Below are 23,814 nucleotides of genomic sequence, written 5' to 3'. Positions count from 1 at the left end.
ACTAACATAAACAAAATGAACAGCTGGATTTGTATTAACTAACATTAACAAAGGCTAGTTCATGTTAGGTAATACACTAACCAATGTATATATATATATATATATATATATTTATTATGTCCTATACTAAAGTTTTTTAAAGTTACCTATTTTTAATTGCCTATAGCTTTTTTTGCAGCTCTTTTAAATAATTATTCTGGTTTGCCAAAATTCAAAATTATTATGAGGACATAAAAACATCTGGACACATTACAGTAATGACATTTTGAGGGGGAGAATTGTGCTTAATATCTGTGGGGGGAAAAAACGAACGTTTTATGCAAAATATAATTGTTTTCTATTTTTGGGTGAAATATGACCTGGACATTGGATTTTTGTTACATTAACATGTGTGTGTGTGTGTGTGTGTGTGTGTTTGTGTGTGTGTCACTTTCTGAATCCAATTCAGTGTCAGTCTGTATCAAATTTGTAGATACAAGCGTGCGTATGACCTCTCGTAAGGATCGTATTGTTGTGACTTCTTGTCCATACACACACGGAACAAAAGCCGCACGCCCACCTAACTGTGCTGATGTTTACATCAGCCGTGTTGCCATGGCGATCACGAAACCTTTCATCCCCGGCTTCCGATGCTACAGGATTTTGCTGACAAACTTTTTATGTCATAAAACAGAACCAATCAGCCACGAGTCCATCGGCAGTGCTCTTTCTCTCTCTTCTCCTCTCTCCCCACCTCCAGGCTTTCTCATTCACAATCCCCATTTTTTAACCATCCAGTTCTGCTGTTCTCCTGTAATAGCTGTTGAGAGAGAGAGTGAGAAGAGAGAGAGACCGTGAGTGAGATTCAGGCCTTGCCCACGCAAAGAAGTGGGAGACTGAACCTCTCTCTATACTCTCTCTCTCATGCGCGCACACACACACACACACACACACACACACACACAGTCAGTGTATCATGCTTGCACTGTGTGGGCTGAGCTGAGCATTCCTGTCATACAGTAACAGTCTCTCTGCCTCCGCACTCTCTCTCTTTCCCTCTCTCTCCCTCTATTTCTCTCTTTCCCTTTCCCTCTATCTCTCCTCTTTTCTCCCTCTCTTCTCTTTCTCACACACATACGTTCCAAACACACACATTAGCACACTTCTATACACTTTCACAGACCAGAGACGGACCCTTGCAGAGGAAGTCGAGATGGTGTGGAATGTGTGCCCTGGTTTTATTAGGTAAGTTTTTATGATTTCCAGCATATCCTTGGGTGAATTGTGTGTGTGCTAGGTGTTGCTTGAATGAATTTAAGTGTGTGTTTGTTGAAAGATAAGATTAATTTGTGTCTTTTCAGGCTCTCTGTGTGTCATATTTTGTCAGCGCACCTCTGTACAGCGGCTCGATGCGGATATTTTCATTGGGCATCACTACAGGGATTACTGAACACTTTTTCCTAACAGGCAAAATGTGGCTGTGTGTGTGAGTGTGAGTGTGTGTGTATATGCGTGAGGATGTGTGAATGAGTGTTGCGCTCACTCTATGTAGGTCTTCTTCAGGCAAAGCCTAATCTCGCTGATTGGAAACTGATTTGCGTTGAGTTGAATTTTGCAGAATACACAGACGTCGCCCCAGCCCTCTTACCTTCTTTACCTGTCACTCTCTTACATCCTAATTTCTGTCGTGACTGAGGCCAATCTATTCAGCCCTAACGCCCACACATTAAGCCATCACACTGTCTATTTCTTTTCCTTAAATTGCTCTCTCTCCTATTCCCCCCTTCTCAATCTCCCCTCTCTTTAAACATCTGTGTGGCGCTCGGTGCACGTGCACGAAGCGCGCCTTGAGTGTTTTGCACACCCGTCAGGAGATGCAGGAGGATGCTCGCACCAGATTTATGCTTTGGCCCTTTAAAAGCAGGCAAAGTTTCCTGGTGAACCATTTTTCTGGTTGCCATAGTGATGAGCAAGGACTTGGAGAGGTGCAGTGGTACTGGGATGCAGTGACAGCTCTTAGCATGTGAATTCTCACACTGAGATATGGAGATGCACAGAGGCTCTGAACAGAGACGGCGATGAGGTGAGACGCCCACGCGCGCACACATCATTATTGCTCACAGCGCTCTTTGGATGATCATACTGTCCCTGGATCCCCAAAAGAGGGAGGAAACCATGTGGGGAAGATGAGTGAGAGAGAGAGAGAGGGGATTTGTGCGTGTTTGCGTGTGCAACAATGAATTCTGGAGAAACTGAGTGTGTAGTTGCTCTATGCAGAAGTTTTGCATTTCGGGGAATTGTTTAAGGTTTGTGATAGGGGAGAGTACAAGCCTGACTTGCATATGAAGAATGCATGTTAAATCAAGCATTTAAAACTTAGAAACATCACTTAAAATTGCATTCATTGCTCTGACCTCTCAGATGGTCAGTAAGATTTCAACCAAAGTCCAAGTGTGTGAGATATTTAGGAAATAAGTAGTTGGCATGAAATCTGTTTTTCGGCATCTTGCATAATTAGACAGTTTTTATGATATAGCTGCAGTTTCTTTTGATGTATAATAACTGACTACATAACATATAAAATAAACATTTTCCCGCTTTTAATGCAAGTAGAAAACATTTTTATGAAGTAAGCTCACTTAAAGACTTGTTTCGTTAGATTTTACCAGAAAAGGTTTTAGAATTCTTTTCATATGTTAATGTTAAAAAATCTTGTATAATATTAACTGCTGTATGTTTGCTTGTTTATTTTATTTATGTATTTTTGTAATTCAGTTTTTGCCATGAAGCTAGCCTCAGATGCAGACATTAAATAAAACTATACTATACTATACTTTTGCACTGGTTGCAATGATTTCTGCACTGTCTAATCAAATAAGTTAAATTTGCGACTGATCATGTGACTCTCAGATGGTCACATGCTCTTCCATTAAAGCTCAAGATGCCATTTGGTTCATCTCAAATCAAGCTGAAGGACATGATCATCATGCTTGACACAAAGCAGCTCGAGTGCTGCTGTTCTTAAAGCAAAAGGAGGACAAGCCAAACACTAATACATTCTGAAATTTCAAAGTTCATATACGTTATTTGTCAAGCTACCCAAAACCACCAAATTGGTGCATTTAGTGTGTTTCAGTGGGAGATCTCTGAGGATCATTTTAAGAAGTCTGCAGCCTTATAACTTCAGTCAAGTTCTTACCCACAGATCCAGGCGTGAAGGTGTGTCTTATGTAACAGAGAAGGAGCACACTCGTGTGATTTCTGTTTGATCTGATGAAATCAAAAGGAAATGAAATCTATCAGGACTTTTTGCTGCTGTCATCCATCACAACACCTTCATATGTGATTTCAAATATTGATATATTCAGCATTAAAGAACTATACGCAAGAGACTACAGTATTAGTGCTATCTCATAAATTAATGTTACAGAGGCCCTCCTAGTGTGCGGTGGAAATAGAAACGTTACTGTTCTGTAACAGCGTGTGTGTGAGAGATTTGTAGGAAGGAGTGTGGGTGTCGGTAGTCTTTATTTCTGTTCCACATTCATGTGTGTGAGGTGAATTTTTGTATCGCCTGAGGAAAGAGCGGAGTTATCAGAGGCGTGCAGCCTTTCCTATACTTCCTGCAAAAACATCCCGAGGACCCTCGGCCCAAACCAGCCAGGAAGAAGGCCAGGAAGTTGGGCTGAGATCACGGGAAGTAAATTACAAAGCCAGAAAGGCCTAGTATAAAAACAGGTCCAGTGGAAGTTTTTGGAGACTGTAGCCATGTTGCTTTAAAAAAAAAAATGATAGTGGTGCTTCGGATGTGTGTGTGTGGTGTGTGTGTGTGTTAGTGAGAATATGTGGGCGTTCCAGTGATCCTGTATTTAAAATTGATGGGATTATGAAGGTTTTTATATTTCTTCATTCAGTCTGGCATCATTTTTGGTGTGACCCCAACATGCTTTGATAAATGCATTATCCAACACCATGCATAAATAAAATCTCTTATTTATCCAATCAAAGCACATATAATCCCTTGTTGCTACATTTTATCCACTTCAAATTTACAGAGGTACTTGAACGCGCTGTATTGAGTGGCATTAGGAGTGAGAGAGGTGTTGATTACAACCAGAATTATGTATTTAAGCGTAGCCTCACCTGTGATGTTTATAGATGATACGTTGGTGATTGGTTGAGACACTGGAACCCTGGCTTCTTATTGGTGGAGGCCCACAAACGATGCTTTTGGTTGGTTGAGATGGTCTGGAGGAGACCTTCCTGCTGTAATTTCCTCTTTCCTGCTAGTTTTCCTGCTCGGGAATATTCAGCATCAGGGTTGGGCTTAAAGTGTCCTGAAATCTCAGACCTCCGAGGGAGTGCCGGGACGTTCGGCCCTGCTACAATACAAACACTAAGTAAGGCATTGTGGAATACTGGCAGAAAATCATTGGAATAAAGACGGAAAGCTCAGAAAAGTTTGATCGTACGGGAAGCCTCACATGGGAAGTGCAGGTCAAATGTAACAACTCCTCCTTGTTTCATTGTCATTTAATATGTCTAGCTTGTATGTATGAGTATTAGTATACTTACAGTTAGGGATTTGAACAAACCCCTTAACCTAAATACTAATCTTTGGCTTGAGACTTGTCTGTATTGGACTATGTATGATAATTATGTGGATTGTAAGAGAGGTGTGCTATTACTTTTCTAAGTGATCAGACTGATGGTTTTGCCTGCCAGATGATAAAATGCTTACACTGAAGGAGGGAATTTGCCAGAATATCTTGCCTTATGGGTGGGTATTGCTTGAGCCAGTGAGCAATAACCCAGTACACCCTAACAACCACTTAACAACTTCCTAGAAACCACTTGAGAACTTCTTAGCACCAAGGGAATGTTTGTACAATTTATTTTGAAAATACAGATATGGTTACTACTATTGCTTAGAAGAATCTCTGTATTATTTCATGTTGATTAAGTGGTTATTAGTGATCGCAGACCTTTTGATATGTCAGTGCTTTAATTGAGTTGAATGATAACATGTCATCTCAGATCTAAGTTTCTGCTTGTCATAGAGTGTAACAATGCTGATGCAAATTATACTTACTCTTTACAGGGATTTTCCATTTCATGTTATCTGTGACAATGTCTGTTACATAATAGAGGACTTCCCTTCTGTCTCTGTGGACAATAGTCAAGAGTGTCTGAAATGTTTTAGCTTGTGTGTGATTGCATTGGAATGAGTGAGTAGGTGGACGGCTACATGTGGCCGGCTGTGATAATAGTATGGTAAAAGAATGAGTGTGTGATACAGCATATTTCTCTGTGAGAATGTACAAAGTATTTAACCCTCTGATGCATTCAAAATCCATCTTTTTACTTCAAAACAATAATATATCATAATTCCCAATGTTTTCAATTAAATAAAATGGTGTTCTGAGAGAGTTCTGACATCTTTCAATTCAGACATGTGAACTTTACCCGGCAAACACAGAACTTTCCGCTAAAGTTAGTGTATGATTTCCCTTTGGTTATTTTTTTGGGAGCCAATTCATAACATTCAAGGAACGTTCCTTTTAAGTATTATATATATATATATATATATATATATATATATATATATATATATATATATATATATATATATATATATATATATATATATTACATGTTCCCAGAACGTTCTTGGATCTAAACATTGCTGGGAATGTTGTCATAGGCTAGGCAATATAAACTTCTAGGGCTGGGTAAAAAAAGATTGAAAATCCCAAGAATCATCTTTTAGTCTATATGCTGTTTTCAGTTGATGAAGGAACAGAACATAGTGCCTCCCATCTAATAAATCTCAATAAGCTTTGTACTTTGTTACTTTTGATATGAAACAAAATCTCAGATTTCAAATTCTGTCTATTTTGTTATGAAATTCAAACAATAAATACCGTTTTGGCGCTCTTTCATGTGGCGTGACATGCTGCAACGCCTCAGATCAAGCGAAGATCACGTGAGCCGATCATCTCGTCTGCTTAACTACTAGTTATATTACAGTTACAGCACGAAATAAACATGAATGAACATCAGAAGGTATGTTGAAAGGTATACAGTGCAACTTACCGAAATCCGTGTCATGTATCATGTAATCGCTCAATCGGTGTTTCAACCGCGGGAAATACGTCAATAAAACAGCCTGAGAACAACATAAATTTACCTCAGAAAACCCATTCAATGATCATAAACTTGTTAGAAAAATGTCAAGAGAGGAGCTTTTTTGCTAAATATATACCCCATATTACATATTAATTATATTTTTACAGTATCTAATGAATGTATGTTTGAATAAATCTGTCAAGTTTTTATGACAGCTCCCATTTAAATGTTTATATTTAAAAAAAAAACTAAGTAGAAACATAATTATGTAATTATGAAGTTAGTATTGTAACTTTTATTATTATTAAAAACTTCCTTGTGTAAGTAAATGTTTGTATACAAATCAGTTAAAACTTTGTCATGTACTGTACCAGATATATATCCAAATTAATCTATATTGAATTGAATTGAATCGGAATGTGTGTCAATATCCAGCCCTATAAAATTCACAACATAAACAGGACAGACATATAGAATTATGGGAGAAGGTCACAAGTAATCGCCTATGATGGTTTGGATGCAGCACGCACCCTGAATGGTTTAAAATGACATTTTGAAGTGGACATCATCACGCCTCAGAGGGTTAAGTAATTGAAATAGGTGTCAAGAGTTGGCTTGTTGCTTGTGATGCTGTAGAAGGAGAGACGCGGTGAGTGTGTGAGATTTTGCACAGCTGTCTCTAAAGAGGAAGTGGTAGCGCACCAGAACAAGCAAAGTGCTGAGTTGCCATGGTAACTTGGGATGCAGGGTTCCCTCAATTTCCATTATTCCCAAGTGGATCTGCTTCACAGTGTCCATGGCAACCACTCACAACCAATGGAGTCCCTATCTCTTTCTCTCTCTCTCTCTCTCTCTTCTCACTCTCTCTTTCAAACTCTCTCATCCCGTCATTTTATCTTGATTTGTGATTTGTGGTAAAATGTCATCTCCATGCTTACGTGAAGACGTCATTACCTGTCACACTTTGACATTATTAGCCACAAATGCTTGGGTGTGCGTATTATAAAACAGCTCTGCGTACATTCTTCCTACTAGTATACAGATACATCAAATATCAGTCAACATAAACCAGTGCATTAGAATGAGTTTGACTGAAAATGCAGGTGTATGTTGTGTTGTAGGGTTGTGAGGCCGGCGTGTTGAGCAGAACGCACACACACACTCACACACACACACACTCTCCCGGAGCATGCCTATCAGTCCACCTGCCGACGGCAAACATGAGGCTCTCGACCGGCCGCGGCAGCAACACGCCCCTACCAACGGCAACCACGGAGATGACAGCAATTGGGCCTCTCCTGGGAGTCAATCTACCTCCGACCCTATGGAGGATCTCCACGGAGGCGCAGCTGTCATCCGCATCGGAATCCCTGATTTGCAGCAAACGGTGAGTACTCTGCTCTCACACACATATGCATATGCAGGCTCACTCTTGTCTTTGAAATGGCTGCACTGCAGCACAGAAGTAGAGAGTGGCAGTGATTGGTACAGACTGAGTTGTTGACTCTGCGTGGGAGTGAGGGGTGTGTGACAGAGGCTTACAGCATGTCGTCTACATGCACGCGTGTTTCTGTGCAAGCATCTACAGTCGTGTTTGCTGCAAGATGGCGATTGCATGTACAGTGCAGTCCAAAAGTGGACTTTTCAACCCCAGTATATTTCCTGAATAAATTTGCACTTTTAAATGATGTTATGTAGAACATGTTTACATAATTCTGCCAAACACATAATACCGTGCTCCTCTTTCTGAGAGCCTTTGCAGCATCCAGCGTAACTCCTTGCTTTCTGTCAAAAGTTATGTCCGACGGGAGTACTTTAAAGTTGCGTTTTATATTTTGCACAGCTATCACCCTGTTGCTCAAGAATGGTTGCCCACTGAAGCTGAGCAGGGTTGAGCCTGGTCAGTAGCTGGATGGATGACCTCCTGGGAAAACTAGGTTACTGCTGGAATTGGTGTTAGTGAGGCCAGCAGGGGGTGCTGCTCACCCTGTGGTCTGTGTGGGTCCTAACGCCCCAGTGTAGTGATTGGGACACTAAACTGTCCCCAGAGATCCAAGGTCCTGACTCTTAGCGAATCTTGTGGCATTTAAGGACACTTGATGGCAAATTGCACATGAATAATTAAACCTACCTGGTCTAGTCTTTCGAGTCTTTGGCCCTGTTTACGCCTGGTATTAAGATGCATTTTTGTCGATCGGATAACAAGTGGACAACGCCAAATTCAGGAGTAAACAGGGTCTAAAACATTTTGTCCACTTTCGACCACTTCCAGAGGTAGTCGAAAACGCATTTTGTGGTCGAATGTGTTTGAACAGGAACAAAAGAGCGCCTACTGATCTAACGCGTAAAGGCCCTGGTATCCTTCATTTTCTGCGTTCTGCTCCATCTCATGCACAATTGAGCGTGCAAGCCTTTAAAAGTATACTCTTTTGGCCGTGAGACCGGAAAGACGCGTTCGGCAGATGCGCACTGTCTAGTGTACTTTGTTTTCAAGCGCTCAAGTCACTAGCACTTGCGTTGTTGTAAGCGCACCGTCCGCGCGGACACAAAAATTGGGCAGTGTTGGTGGACGACGTGGACTGTTGCAGAACGTGGACGACTGAAGTATACTTTGGGCTTAAACATTATGGGAAGTGCACTGGCCAGAAGGGATTTAAACTTTGTTGGCTGGAGACCCAAGTTTGGTTTGAAGATAAAAAACATACCAAGCACAATGTTCTCTCACCATTCCTGATTTCTAACACACACTCAAGTGTTTTTCGTGGTCTTGCGGCTGTCAGAGCAAAAATGAAAGCTCCGTAAATTTTCGTCTCCGGTCGTGCTCATATGTAAATTGCGTGAGCTTATTTCATCCATCAGATCGAAATACATATACGCGCCCAAAGACCCTCCCTTTCGAAGAAATCAGGACAAAAGTGGACAAAAGAGACGGATTAAAACACCAGGTGTAAACGGGAACATGTCTCCCTCGTCTACTTGTGATCCAATCAACCAAAACGCATCTTGATACCAGGTGTAAACAGGGCGTTTAAGCCTTGGTGCTCATATGGTTGATGCAGGTTCGAGTCCAACCTGCGTCAAATCCTGATAAATATCACCTTAGCTGATTTTCTGTCAATCTGTATAATAAAATATGCAAAAGTCTCAAAATAAAATCAAAAATACTAATTGTTCATGTAGGGATTTGTAACGCGTGTATGTTTGTTTCTAGAAATGCCTGCGATTGGACCTTGAGGCTCCAGTGTGGGTTTGTAAGCAGCGAGTTCTGGTCACTCTGACACAAAGCCTGACCGACGTGCTTAACTATGGCCTCTACCTCCCTGCCTTTAATGGGCGCGCCGGAAAGTTCCTCGATGAGGAGAGATTGCTCAGGGAGTATCCTCTCCCTACGATCACACCTGTACCGTACCTAGAGGTGCACATACTCCCCCTTCTGCATCCCACGATGCTTTAGATCTCTCACTTATGATATTATTGGCTCAGGTTGCTGTTATTATCATTTACCTGTCAATTCATTTGTGTGACTTCAGTTCCGTTACAAGAGGCGTGTTTACACTCAGAGCCATGTAGATGACAAGCAACTGGCCAAACTACATACCAAGGTAACGTCTAACATGCATACTACCGTTAAAATGTTTGTGGTTGGTAAGAATACTGATATTCAGCAAGGATGCATTAAATTGGTCAAAAGTAACAGTAAAGACATTCATGTAAAAGTTCTCAATTTCAAATAAATGCTGTTCTTTTGAACTTTCTATTCAAAGAATCATGAAAAAAGCAGCACAACTGTTTTCAACATTAATAACATAATAATAATAAGAAATGTTTCTTAAGCAGCAAATCAGCATATTAGAATGATTTTTGAAGGATCATGTGACACTGAAGACTGGAGTAATGATGCTGATAATTCAGCTTTGATCACAGGAATAATGTTGAAATAGAGAACATTACTGTAATTAAAAATAACAGTTTTGTGGTAGGACTGTTTTTACTGTATTTTTCATCAAATAAATGCAGCCTTGGTTTGCATAAGAGACTTCTTTTAACAAAATTTAAAAAAATCTTACCATCTCCAAACGTTTGAACGGATAGTGTATATTTATTTATAATTCTGTTGTTCTAAAAAAACGGATATTTTTCCATTAAAAATCGTTATCTGGAACCAGCTGTAAGCTATTGTTTTTAGTCTTAAAAAAAAATAGCATGTGTCTCTGTGACAGTTCTAGACGCAACTCCAAATAGAGTCCATGCTTCTTTTTTTAGCCAAATCAAAAAACTAGCTAGAAACACTCTCAGTCTGTGAATTCAGGTTTGCTGACATGTCTTCAAAAGATGGGTTTGGAAAAGAGAACATGTGGTTCAAGTTAGCAAAATGGCAGAAATTAGCAAACGAATTTGAATAGCTTACAGCACCTTTAACAGTGGGCAATAACCTACAGTTTGACGGCATTATTTTTTTTAAGTCCACTTGTGTTTGTCAAGGTTAATTGCAGGAAAAACTTAATTAAATTTTACATTACTGTTTTCTGACTAGAATTGTACAGACTATTTTGCTACATCTTTACATACTCTTCATGTGAATGAGCTATCTGTTATGATTGGCTAATCTTTTTGCATTTGTAATGAGCAACTTCCATTCATTTTTTCTTTTTTTGCATCTTACTTCTTAGTAATGCTTAAGGCAGCTTTGCATTGTGAATGTAGTATGTTGACCCCTTGTATATTATTCGATATTTCATATAAAAACTGCTTTCCATTAAAGACCTTGAGTTACTCAAAACATTGTTGACTGGTTAGTAATCTAAGACTATTTTCCATTGTTGCCAGGCCAATTTAAAGAAGTTTATGGAGTATGTACAACAGAGGTGTGTGGAGAAGGTCTGCAGGTTCCTGGAGAAAGGGCTGGACCCCAATTTTCATGATACTGAGAGCGGAGGTGATTTTATTATATTTTTTAAATTAATTCTCCATGTGCAAGAGTTTGAGTATATTTCACATCACTTCCCGAACCTGCCTTCAAACTTGATGCAATGCATCTAAAAAGATGCCATTTTGAACATTGGAGAAGTGCCATTTGAGAGTCTTGGCAGGAATGAGAAGATTATCATTGAACAATAGTTTAAAATTTTGGTCTGTTCTGCACATAAAGCTATTGCATGACTTCACAAGTCATATAACCTCCTTTTTTTATACTTTTAGGGAGCTTTTGGTTCTTAACTCTTTCCCCGTCAGTGTTTTCAACACAAAAAAAAAGTTGCCAGGCATTTTTAATAATTTTCACAAAACATTCATGGCCCCCAGAATATTTTGTTGCATGAATATCTGAACTTGCAATATATCAAAAGAAATTACAGAGCCTCCGAAAAAAAAAGCAACATTTTGAACAAAAAGCGGAGAAAATCACGTTGTTGTTTTTCAGACTACGACGTGCATAAGCAATGGTTTTATCGCTTGTTTTTGCTTCTTTTTCACCTGTGTTTTGGTCCGGGGATTCTCTGCTCTTTCAGAAGATGTGTAATGGCACATATAGCCCTACCGTATAACAGTGAAAACACGGAAAACCGGAAAATTCCATCAAATGGCGGGGAAAGAGTTAAATGGAGCTTAGAGACATAACTCACAATCTACTTTCATTTTATGCAAAAGAGCAACTTCTGCCAAACATCTAATATTAGGTTTCATAGAATACACAAAATAATACAGGGTCGGAACAACATAAGTAAATCATGGCAAAAATTTTCATTTGGGGTGAAGGATGGGTGAACTTCAAAGTTTGCCTTGATTAGCATTTAGGATACTTTAATGAATGTAAATTAAGTACAGTGCTAATCAGCCAAGAACATTCGACAAAATTAACTAATTATATATTCGCTGAAATGGATTTGACATTTAGCATTTTTAATCATCTCCGCATGTGTGATGTTTCCAGAATCTCCTCTCACTCTCGGGGCCCAGCTGGACACTTGCGCTGAACTGATTAAGGTGTTGAGGAGCGGAGGAGCCCATCTGGACTTCAGAACCAGAGATGGCCTGACGGCGATGCACAAAGCGGTCCAAACGCACAACCATGTAGCATTGACTGTGAGTTGATGCACTTTACCTCCCACACGCACAATCCAAAGAAAGACTCATCCTTATACAACTCATCGCAAGCTGTTGGGAGTCTGTGCACATATGTCCGTCATATTTCGTGTGCTATCCGCAGACATTGTTGGATCTGGGGGCGTCTCCAGACTATAAGGACAGTCGTGGGCTCACCCCCCTCTATCATAGTGCCATGGTCGGGGGAGATCCGTACTGTTGCGAGCTGCTGCTGTACGATCACGCACAGCTGGGCTACAGCGACGAGAACGGCTGGCAGGAGATCCATCAGGTAAAGCTCAGAGCTCTCTCGTTAAACGTAAAGAGACAGTCTCCTGTAGCATAAAGTTTCATTCTCCAGCGAGAATAAATATATCCTTTTTATTGTTTGCTACAACTGCAGCAGTGGGTGATCGGAGCGTGTGTGTTTTTGTACATTAGGCTTGTCGTCATGGAAACGTGCAGCACCTTGAGCACCTGTTATTCTATGGAGCGGAGATGAGCTCTCAGAATGCCTCAGGAAACACAGCACTACACCTGTGTGCCCTCTACAACCAGGTACACACACCCACAAATACTCACACAGAGTCTTCCTTCTCAATGCCATCAGCTATGCTTTCTCCAATTATTGGTTATGTTCAGGATGGCAAACTATTTTTAAATTATGCTCTTTACAAATTTTATTTTTAAAATACGCCTTCCGAAAAGCACAGTCTGTTGTGATTGGTCAGCCGGGCCCGGTCTGTTGTGATTGGTCTACCGCTTAGCTGGGCCGTAACCACCATAGACATTGAGTCCTCCCCAAAATATCTGATATTCTTGATGCTGCCCTTCTGCACTCTATTACACACTTCTTTGTTTGTTGTTAGGATGACAAAAAGTTTTAAAAGTTATATTTTTAGGCTGCTCTGCCTCAGCGGTCAAACAGCTCTGATCAATGTCAACATGGATTGTGATGGCCAATCAAATCAAAGTAGGCGGGGCTTACTGTTCACGGAAGACTAGTGCGAATTCCAACGCAACACTTTAGTTTTACTACTGAAAGAGTGTGTGGTGAGATGCAAGTAGCTAAACATTTAATATTTGACAACAACAATAGAAATGTTCAATGGTGACAGTGACATCCAGAGATCCAAACTGCTCAACTTTATCAAATTTGGACGTTTTTAATTGAAAATATGCAATCATTTACATGATTCATGTCACTGAACGTGACAAGAAACATTTTGCGTTTTTGACATATTAAACATATGAATAAGAGTGAATGTGTGCATGTTTCACAATAAAATATTATTGTAAATAGTTTACAACGAATATTTCATAACCATAGAACTTTTTACCGTTCTTATTTCTTTTTATTCATTCCCTTAAATCACTTTTAATCCTTCAATTATTCAATTCCTTTAAATGACCCCCCCCCCCCCTCCCTCCCCTCCCTCCCGTCATTACACCGTTATTATTTTAAACGTTTTACTTCATCTGAAATGTGCCGATTTTGTGACACCGATTTCTGATGTCATCCAAATGAGTAAGTTGTTTACTTTGTAATCATCCAACCATTTCCACCATTTCGACCCATTCAGGACAATTTGCAGAGCGGCTGTGAACATGATTAGGCATTGATAGGGTATCGCCAATCACAGCGATGTGGAGGCACCATCTCCTCTAATGTGACATTTCACGGTTACCTTCACATTCACACTGTAAGACCTCTATGAAAAAATACACTGCCTGCCTCTGAAACTTGGATCGGACAGTGTTACTGTAGAAAAATACTTATATTTCTTAATACTTGTTTTACTGTTGGTTTTACTGTTACCTCCCTTGCTTCCTCAGAGGAACTCTTTCACACTCATTCTGCTTTACATGCTTTTAAAGGTATAGTTGTAGTCAGTATACATACTTCGCAGTTGGCCGAATGCTAGTATTTCACTAGTATATAGTTATTAAACTCCGCTGGGCATCAAATCACATACACATTTGCAGGGTGTTATAGCTATAATCGCTTCTGTTTCCTTTGCACTCAGCTGCTTTTTCTCTGTTCCCTCTGTCATATCTATAGGAAGGCTGTGCTAGAGTTCTCCTGTTTCGAGGAGCAAATAAAGAAATCAAGAACTACAACAACCAAACAGCATTTCAGGTACCACGTCTCTCAGCTAATGTTTTGGCTCAGCACTACTTAAGGCCAGATTTACTAAACAACAGGGAAAATTAACATGAGAGCGCAATTCCCAAGAAGCGCAGATGGAAGTGGAAAGTTCTGTGCGTGATCTACTGACGACACGCAAATTAAAGAACACGGACGAAGCCGGATCATACGGAAGCGTATTGCATTCACTTGAGGAAAAAAATCTACTCTGTTTTTCTGAATTAACGAGTTAATTATCTCAGAATTACGAGATAATTTTTCATAAAAAAAAGTTTTTGCTCTGTTTTTCTGAATTAATGACTTAATTATCTCAGAATTATGAGATCATTTTTCATAAAAAAACCATTTTGTTCGGTTTTTCTGAATTAACGAGTTAATTATCTCAGAATTACGAGATAATTTTTCATAAAAAAAAGTTTTTGCGCTGTTTTTCTGAATTAACGAGTTAATTATCTCAGAATTACGAGATAATTTTTTCATAAAAAAAAGTTTTTGCGCTGTTTTTCTGAATTAACGAGTTAATTATCTCAGAATTACGAGAGAATTTTTTCATGAATAAAAAGTTTTTGCTCTGTTTTTCTGAATTAATGACTTAATTATCTCAGAATTATGAGATCATTTTTCATAAAAAAAAAAACATTTTGTTCGGTTTTTCTGAATTAACGAGTTAATTATCTCAGAATTACGAGATAATTTTTCATAAAAAAAGTTTTTGCGCTGTTTTTCTGAATTAACGAGTTAATTATCTCAGAATTACGAGATAATTTTTTCATGAATAAAAAGTTTTTGCTCTGTTTTTCTGAATTAATGACTTAATTATCTCAGAATTATGAGATCATTTTACATAAAAAAACATTTTGTTCGGTTTTTCTGAATTAACGAGTTAATTATCTCAGAATTACGAGATCATTTTCCATGAATAAAAGTTTTTGCTCTGTTTTTCTGAATTATGACTTAATTATCTCAGAATGAGATAATTAAGTCATAATTCAGAAAAACAGAGCAAATTTTTTTATTATTATCTCAGAATTCTGAGATAATTAACTCGTTAATTCAGAAAAACAGAGCAAAAACTTTTATTTCAAGAAAAAATTATCTCATAATTTTGAGATAATTAACTCATTAATTCAGAAAAACAGAGTAGATTTTTTTTCCTCAAGTGAATGCAATACGCTTCCGTAGGATCATTTCCATAATGACCAACGCAATCTACCAGAGCAGCGCAAATTAGTGTCTGGTTTAAGGCATGCTTTTTTGGGGGCGGTAAATAATGGCGCAAATACCTGTAAATTGACTTGCGCAAACCTTAGTAAACCACCTTGTATGATTCATTTAAAAACTCTCCTCCCATAAATTTTGCGTCTGAAAAGGAAACCCCAAATGCATATGCCATAAGGTCAGCTGCAAAAATGACCAAATTTTTCACTGCGTCTCTTTAGTAAATCCTGACAGTAGGGGTTTGCGCTGGCACTGTTAGCTGTTAGTAAATCTGGCCCACAGTCTTTAATGGAATAGGTCCCTTTACTATACCTTAAATCAAGTGCTCTTGACATGTTAAATTATTTTTCTGGTAGGTTGCCATCATCGCAGGGAACTTTGACCTGGCAGAAATCATCAAGATCCATAAAACCTCAGATGTTGGTGAGTTGATCAGGATTCAGTCTGAACTTTTTGAAACATCAGGCCTTAAATCTTGGATCTATTTTACTTGGCACCACAACACGACACCGTCATAAACTTAGGCTGTCTAGATAGAATCCATTCAATCAAATCCAAATCCATTATTGGATAACATTTCAGATAAAACCGCAATTTATTATTTAGTCCAGCACAGAATAAAAGCAAAAAATGACAACATAAGAGCGTTTTATCATTATGAAGCAGCACGAAACTAGTAACTTCATCACAGAATGGGTCAAAACAATCCATAATTGGATGATATCTTTTTATTTAAAACAGTCAGTCTGAATGTGCAAGATTTTGATCTGGCTATTGTTTCTATCAGTGCTCTTTCCAATAAGTGATGTAAACTGTTTGTCATACGAGTACATGTGGGCTAATCTCTTTATGATCTGTGTGTGTTTCTCTTTGTAAATCTCAGTCATGCTCTGTGTGATGTAATCTGTGAGTCATCTGTAATTTATGTGTAATCTAAGTGTGTTTCATGTGCTGATCTCTGTGTCCAGTCTTCATGATGTATTAACTCACCAGTGCAATCCCCACTTTGTGTTTTTATTTTTATTTTTTTTATTTTTTACCCCACAGGTTGTGGCTCTATACACCAGCAGATTTGATTTGACTCAATAACTAAATTAGATCTGGTTTAAAGTGGTCATATCATGAGGAATCAAATTTCATTCAGTATACTAAAACGGCATCTTTCCAAACGGAAAACGTCCTTCCCGGTCCAAAAAAGACAATTTATCGAAACAAAACTGTGAAAACTTTTCCAGCTTTCTAATGTAAATCAGATAATACAGTTGCGTTCATATTATGCAGTGGTGCAGGGATGATGTATTTTGTAGCACTTCTGGTTCCATCGTCCTGAAGTCAGTGGGGTTTTTTTTAATGTTTTTTTAAATGCCAGAGGTCTCAAGCTAAAGATACTCTCATGTTTTACTCAAAGATCATCAGTAAAACCCTTTTTTTAAAGCTTTTACTTGTCTTGTAAAAGGCGGTTGCTAAATAAGTGGCTAAATGGGACTACAGAGGTTTTCAAGAACATTCAATCGTGTTTATAATCACGCTCTTGCAAACTATTATAAAGTTTCAGGACAAATGTTTTTAAACAAAGACGGAAAGAGTTCTCAGAATCTTAGTGATGGTGACGTTAAAGTCATGTGACCATGGTGTATTCCGTTTAGCTTTTTATTTGTATTTATGAAAGTTGTGTTCATTTGCGAAGATCACGATGATTTGTATCACGATGAACAAAACATGAAAGAATCATAAGCTTTTGTTAAATCACAGACCATAATTTTTCTGCAGTAATCCAAAAGCCAATGGGACGATCCTATTGTGTTTTTGTCGAGGAAACCAAGGTGATGCAATTTTCCGGGTTGGCCGTCAAAAATACATCACTCCTGCACAACTCTATTTGAGTTCCCAACCACAGCTGCTCAGAGCATGCTGGGAAAACAAGAACTCACGGTACCGAAATGCATTTATTAAAAAAAAAAAAAAACAGTAGGCAGGGAAAACCCAGAGACTTTTTCACAACTATCACTAAAGGCTATAAACCCTCTATGACATTTAATGAGGCAGCACACATTATTAAGAACCAATGGTGTGTAATCATATAAATATTTTATGTATAATAGCATCTTCTGGCCAGTATTAAACAACAACAACAGCCTATAACCTATTTGCCCATATTTACATCCAAGTCTTAAAAGATACAGCAGCAAAACTGCTCACTTTTGGAAGAGTGGGTGGAAAATGGGGATGAAAACTAAATTACTGTGTATTTGATATGTTTTAAGTGATATGACCTCTTTAATAAAGTCTGACTTTATGTATGATATTTATGTCCATAAAGCGTGAACCATCAAGGACATGGCAGTCCTTTTTATAAGCTCCCTCTGTTTCAATTAAAATTAATGGGACGCATTACATATATCCTTAAACAGCAGCCATATGCGTCTAATCTGTGGTTCACAGATGAGGTTCTTAGGCTTTGTGTTATGATGAGTGATTCCTCTCCATCCCAGCCTGATAGAGGTGAATCTGTTCTGCTAGTTCTTTTCTTTATGATAGTCTTGGACATATCCATTCCAGTATCCTGGAGAGTGCTCTTGATCCATTCGACAGGCGAAAATGGGTTTTATTCACAACTGATAGGATTCTTCAGGGATCCATTACAGTGGTCATTCTGGTCTAGCGGGTCATTTGATGCTGCTGCAGTTTTTCGATGATTTAGGCTACTACTTTCTTAACGGCACACCATTTGATCCATTTGAGATGTGCCCTTTACTTTATCATGTTTTTTTTCGTTTGTGCCCTTTTCCCAAAAACGTTAAATACTTTTTCTATCAAAACATTGCTTAGTTTGAATGTCCGACACAACAGGATGTTAGAAAAACTGGATATTATAAGGACTGCAATTTCCAAATGGTTCTCGGTTTAAGGATCTAAATGTGTGTGTGTGTGTGTGCGCGTATAAACAAGGCAGTGACCATTGAACATTGAGGGGGGACCAAATTTTATATTTAAGGGATTTAAGGGAATAAGGAAAAAGAAATAAGAATTGTAAACTAAGTTATTCTTGGTCTAATTGTTGTAGTTGTGAAGTAATTAATTGCAACACACATGCACTCTTATTCGTGTCATGTCAAAAAAACATAAAACGTTTCTTGTCTCATCATATTCAGTTATGAATTACATGAGTCACGTAAATTATAGCATATTTTCAATTCAAAACACCAAAATTTCCTTAAAAAGTACATGACTGGATATGTAGCTGGATATTTCTATGGTAAAACAGTTGTCAAATATTAAATGTTAAGCTGCTTACACCTTACCACACACTCTTTCATTGTTAAAACTAAAGTGTTGCCAGAGCCCGTCTACGGAGAGCCTGTCCACTCCCTATTAAGCCCTATTGTACCGAATTTTGGTTGTAGTACCACCAGAGTTCCACTGGGGGCGCTCGCCATGAGTGCAAAATGAATGGGAGTCAATGGGGCTAGACGGCTAAATTTGTCTCTTTCACCCGATTGCCGTTGAGAAATCTCAGATGTGATTGTAGATTTTGCAAGTTCAACATGGGTTTTAGGTCGAAAGTTGAATGAACGAGTACTTAAGTCGTTTTGATTTCTTACAGGTTGAGTTGTTGTTGCCCATAACACGCTAGCATTCTGCTAATGACGTCAGCATTCTGACGTCATTGACATTTTGAAAGACTTTTTTAAAGCAAATAAGTGACTCTAAAAAATCTAACACCCAGCAATGTGTAATTTCTTTGCATCTCCTTTCGAATACAACATTCAAATTACTAGACAAAAAATTATATCCTGAGAAAAGTGGATTTTGAGGGGTATACTGCCATAGACCTCCATTCATTCTGCACTCGTCCTGTGAGCGCCCTCATATGGAATCAGAGTGGAACTGCAACCAGTTCAGAAGCCGGAAGTGTAGTGAGAGTGAAACTTCTCGCCATATTAGACATTCTCTGGTGTTGCATTGGAATTCGCACTAGTCTTCTGTGAACAGTAAGCCCCGCCTACTTTGATTTGATTGGCCATCACAATCATGTTGACATTGATCAGAGCTGTTTGACCGCTGAGACAGAGCAGCCTTAAACTGTAACTTTTAAAACTTTTTATCATCCTAACCACCCGCAATTGGGCCATTTCTAATGGTGGTTACGGCCTTGTATGTAAATACATTGAAAAATAAAAGTGCACTTTAATAAATGTAATATGCAGTGGTATGAGCCAAATTGTGTTACAGTACAAAATACTTATTATTTCCTTTTCCATAATTGATTTGTGTGTTGTTAATCTTTTGTTATGTGCATGTCTGATATCTTCCACAAATTTACATGGTTTTATATTTTAAGCATGGAGATTTCTCAAAATATAGCAATATAGATGTGAGTAGGCTCTATGTGTTTTTAGGAAGAATGCATAACTATTTACATGCCGCTGTCTTCCTGTAAAAGTGCCTTTCAGGGAGACTCCTTCGTATTCGTCTCGGCGGCGTGCGGTCTGCATATCCCCGCGTCGCTCTCTAATGCGATCGGCCAGTGATAACGCTCTAGATGAGAGTCTGCCAGCTCCCTCTCCGGCCCCCTCCCTTCGCAGCCTGCCCCCCCTGGAGCCCGACGACACCGGGCCGTCCCAGCGCAGCCCCCAGGCTGCTCACACACACACACGCAGCCTCAGGAGACACACCCGCTCAGGAGGACACCTCAGGTGTGGAGTTGGCTTTGATTTGCGTATTAAAGAAATGTTTCTCCAAACTAATATGTTTTTTTTTTTTCTATTGAACACAAAGTGAGATATTTAGCAAAATGCCCACACTGCTCTTTTCCATACAATTAATGTTGATTTTAAAGGGTTAGTTCGCCCAAAAATTCTGTCACATGGATTACTTTAATGATGTCTTTACTACCTTTCTGGGGCTTGAAAGTGGTAGTTGCGTAGCTGTCAATGGAGGGACAGAAAGCTCTCAGATTTCAGTAAAAAGATCTTCATTTGTGTCCCGAAGATGAATGCAAGTCTTACGGGTTTGGAACGACATGAGGGTGAGTAAATGATGACAGAATTTTCATTTTTGGGTGAACTAACCCTTTAATGTCACTAAAAATAAAAATGTATTTTTAAAAAAAGTTTTATTTATATTTGTATTGATTGATTGATTTTATAAGTTGAGTAAAACTATTGTTAATCTGATCATAATTATGTAGAATTTACATGAATGTAACGTATGAATATTATAATTATAATATTAAAGGGATAGTTCACTTTGAAATTAATTTTTGATATGTTTTAGCTTACCTCAAGGGCATCCAAGATGTAGGTGTCTTTGTTTCCGCAGTAGTTTCAATTTTGATATTTTTAGGTCAAACCGTTCTTGTCTGTCAGTCATATAATGCAGGTCTATGGTCACTGTCTCAAAACACAAGCACAGAGTCCAAATTAAAACAATTCCCCATCGTCCAAATGAAACAATTCCCCATCATAAGTACACATTGATGGCCTAAGACAGGAAACGAGTGGTTTGTGTGAGAAAACAAACAGTATTTATATCGTTGTTATCTCTTGAAAACAGCACACGTCCAAATGATCTGACGGCGCGGGCGGGTATAGATGTATACATAGACGTCGCCTTGGCTACAGTTTCGTTCCAATGAACTGCAGTAGCGAAGGCGACATCTAGTGTATACATCTATACCCGCCAGCGGGCGGGTATAGATATATACACTAGATGTCGCTTGGCTACGGTTTCGTTCCAATGAACTGCAGTAGCCAAGGCGACATCTATGTATATATCTATACCCGCCCGCGCCGTCAGATCATTTGGACGTGTGCTGTTTTCAAGAGATAACAACGATATAAATACTGTTTGTTTTCTCACACAAACCACTCGTTTCCTGTCTTAGGCCATCAATGTGTACTTATGATGGGGAATTGTTTCATTTGGACGATGGGGAATTGTTTTAATTTGGACTCTGTGCTTGTGTTTTGAGACAGTGACCATAGACCTGCATTATATGACTGACAGACAAGAACGGTTTGACCTAAAAATATCAAAATTTAAACTACTGCGGAAACAAAGACACCTACATCTTGGATGCCCTTGAGGTAAGCTAAAACATATCAAAAATTAATTTCAAAGTGAACTATCCCTTTAATAATTAAATAATAATATTTGACCCTGTACCACAAAACCAGTCTTATGGGTAATTTTTTTTGCTTTCCATTGATGTATGGTTTGTTAGGATATGACAATATTTGGCCGAGATACAACTATTTGAAAATCTGGAATCTGAGGGTGCAAAAAATTCGAAATATTGAGAAAATCGCCTTTAAAGTTGTCCATTTATGTTGGCGATTTTTCTGCATCCACCCACAAAAATAAATTTTTGATATATTTAAGGTAGGAAATTTACTAAATATCTTCATGGATCATGATCTTTACTTAATATCCTAATGATTTTTGGCATAAAAGAAAAATCGATAATTTTGACCCATACAATGTTTTGTTGGCTATTGCCACAAATATACCCGTGTGACTTATGACTTGGTTTTGTGGTCCAGGGTCACATATGGTAATTAATAAAAGTATTGTTTAATAACCTGACATAAAAGAGGATATTGACCTCAGAGCTGGTTATTAATCACTTTTGCACATACGTTTGCATACTGCAGTCCTGGCAGTCCCGTACAGAGAGAGCCGAGTCCTCCTGCCGTGTCTCGAGGGCCCAAGCGACGCCTGTACAGTGCGGTGCCCGGCCGAACCTTCATCGCTGTCAGTTCGCATTCGCCACAGGGCGAGGGTGAGATCACACTCAACCGAGGAGAGAGGGTCAAAGGTCAGTCGTTCAGTCTGAGATGCAGCAAAAAGATCACATTTTTATGCTGAAGGATGCTACGATCTGTGACATTCTGAATAGGAGTGTTTCTTCAACTATGGGCACTTTTAGAAATTAAACACAATTCTCAAGTCTATTGAATTTGTTTACTCTCAATGTTGAATATACAGTCCATGCGTTACAGGTCTTTTTTTTTTTTTCCTCTTGAACTATCATGAACATTTTTGGAATAAAATGGCTGACTGTCTTGCAAAGGCTGATTTCATAACTACCACTTTGTTTATCCTAAATACACAAATAAATAATTGTACAAAATCATGCATTGGCTGGAAATGATGGACTATTACTGAATTTTGTTTTCACATCTCTCATATTTTATCTCAGGCACGTCTTTCACTGTTGTGTCCTTGATAAATAAGTACAAACTTTTGAAGAAAGAAACTGAGGGACAATTTTAATTTGTGTAAAAATTGATATGTCATGGTTTATAATTATTTCACTCTTCACTATATTTACTTTCACTCATAAATGATCAAAGTTATCAAATATAATTTTAAACAAAACAAAAATGTTTATACATAAAGACTTTTGAAAAGTAGCAAACTAAATAGTGAATGCTTGGTAAAAAGTTTAATGTGATCTTTAAATAACTAAATAAAAATGAAAAACAATAGCAAATAACTAAAAGTGCCTGCAGTTGAAGAAACACCCATATATGAAAGGAGGAAAAATACAAAATACAACATTTTACAGTTTTTACTTGCCTCCACCAGTGCTGAGCATAGGTGAAGGAGGATTCTGGGAAGGCTCAGTTAAAGGACGAACTGGCTGGTTTCCTGCTCACTGTGTAGAGGAAGTCCAGATGAGACAGTATGACCCACGACTCGGTCAGTACACACACACACACACACACACAGACACATTTGAACACATATCATTATGAGGACATTCCATAGGCATGATGGTTTTTATACTGAGCTAATGAAATTTTCTAGCCCATATATGGAGTTAATATTGCGCCATAATTAAACAAACAAATCCAGCATTTTCCAAACAAACTCGATCTGCTTTGCAAAGGAAAACTCAACTCACAAACAAACTAAATCTGCTTTGCAAAGGAAAACTCGACTCGCAAACAAACTCAATCTGCTTTGCAAAGGAAAACTCGACTCGCAAACAAACTCAATCTGCTTTGCAAAGGAAAACTCGACTCGCAAACATAGCAAATTATAGTTAAAGTAAGTCAGAAACACACCTGTTCACCGGTCATTTTCCTCAGCTCTGGCAAAGGCAAGTTTCAAATCAGTGCTTCTCCCGGGAGACCAGCGTTAAATGAATCCCCTATTTTAGCGCTATCTACTGTTTTAGAAGAGGAAGTTGCTCAACTGCATTTGTGAGAAAATCTGCCTGGACACATTTGTTAGAAAATCGAGCTGAG

General features: G+C 38.6%; 1 protein-coding gene and 1 long non-coding RNA gene across 7 annotated transcripts in view; one reads left to right on the top strand and one right to left on the bottom strand.

The window, feature by feature from the left end:
• Nucleotides 1-67: 67 nt before the first annotated feature.
• On the bottom strand, nt 68-23,268 carry LOC311288750. Of its 2 annotated transcripts, XR_014626988.1 has the most exons (5): nt 23,141-23,268; nt 22,198-22,390; nt 4,123-4,361; nt 3,179-3,249; nt 68-799 (listed from the first exon to the last, which is right to left on the bottom strand). It is a non-coding gene; the product is annotated as an uncharacterized lncRNA (long non-coding RNA). The 2 variants fall into 2 exon arrangements; XR_014626989.1 differs by lacking the exons at nt 68-799; nt 3,179-3,249; nt 4,123-4,361 and adding an exon at nt 5,636-6,148.
• Nucleotides 846-23,814, top strand: part of shank3b (SH3 and multiple ankyrin repeat domains 3b) — a gene marked incomplete at its 3' end in the record, with an annotated part of 32,855 nt that continues 9,886 nt past the window's right edge. The window contains exons 1-14 of one of the 5 annotated variants that reach the window (XM_084406324.1): nt 846-1,224; nt 1,341-2,062; nt 7,230-7,495; nt 9,320-9,523; nt 9,639-9,710; nt 10,936-11,044; nt 12,038-12,189; nt 12,314-12,481; nt 12,631-12,747; nt 14,252-14,329; nt 15,913-15,979; nt 20,001-20,253; nt 22,213-22,376; nt 23,150-23,263. In XM_084406324.1, the coding sequence (XP_084262450.1) occupies nt 7,298-7,495; nt 9,320-9,523; nt 9,639-9,710; nt 10,936-11,044; nt 12,038-12,189; nt 12,314-12,481; nt 12,631-12,747; nt 14,252-14,329; nt 15,913-15,979; nt 20,001-20,253; nt 22,213-22,376; nt 23,150-23,263 (1,696 nt within the window). In that variant the 5' untranslated portion in view covers nt 846-1,224; nt 1,341-2,062; nt 7,230-7,297. Of the gene's footprint in view, nt 1,225-1,340; nt 2,063-4,342; nt 4,484-6,154; nt 7,496-9,319; nt 9,524-9,638; nt 9,711-10,935; nt 11,045-12,037; nt 12,190-12,313; nt 12,482-12,630; nt 12,748-14,251; nt 14,330-15,912; nt 15,980-20,000; nt 20,254-22,212; nt 22,377-23,149; nt 23,264-23,814 lie in introns of those variants that run through there. The other 4 variants (XM_084406323.1, XM_084406325.1, XM_084406322.1 and 1 more) reach the window with 4 other exon arrangements.

This window comes from Rutilus rutilus (genome assembly GCF_951802725.1).
Source record: "Rutilus rutilus genome assembly, chromosome: 4".
NCBI classification, from domain to species: Eukaryota; Metazoa; Chordata; class Actinopteri; order Cypriniformes; family Leuciscidae; genus Rutilus; species Rutilus rutilus.
This window is presented reverse-complemented; position numbering and strand designations above follow the sequence as displayed.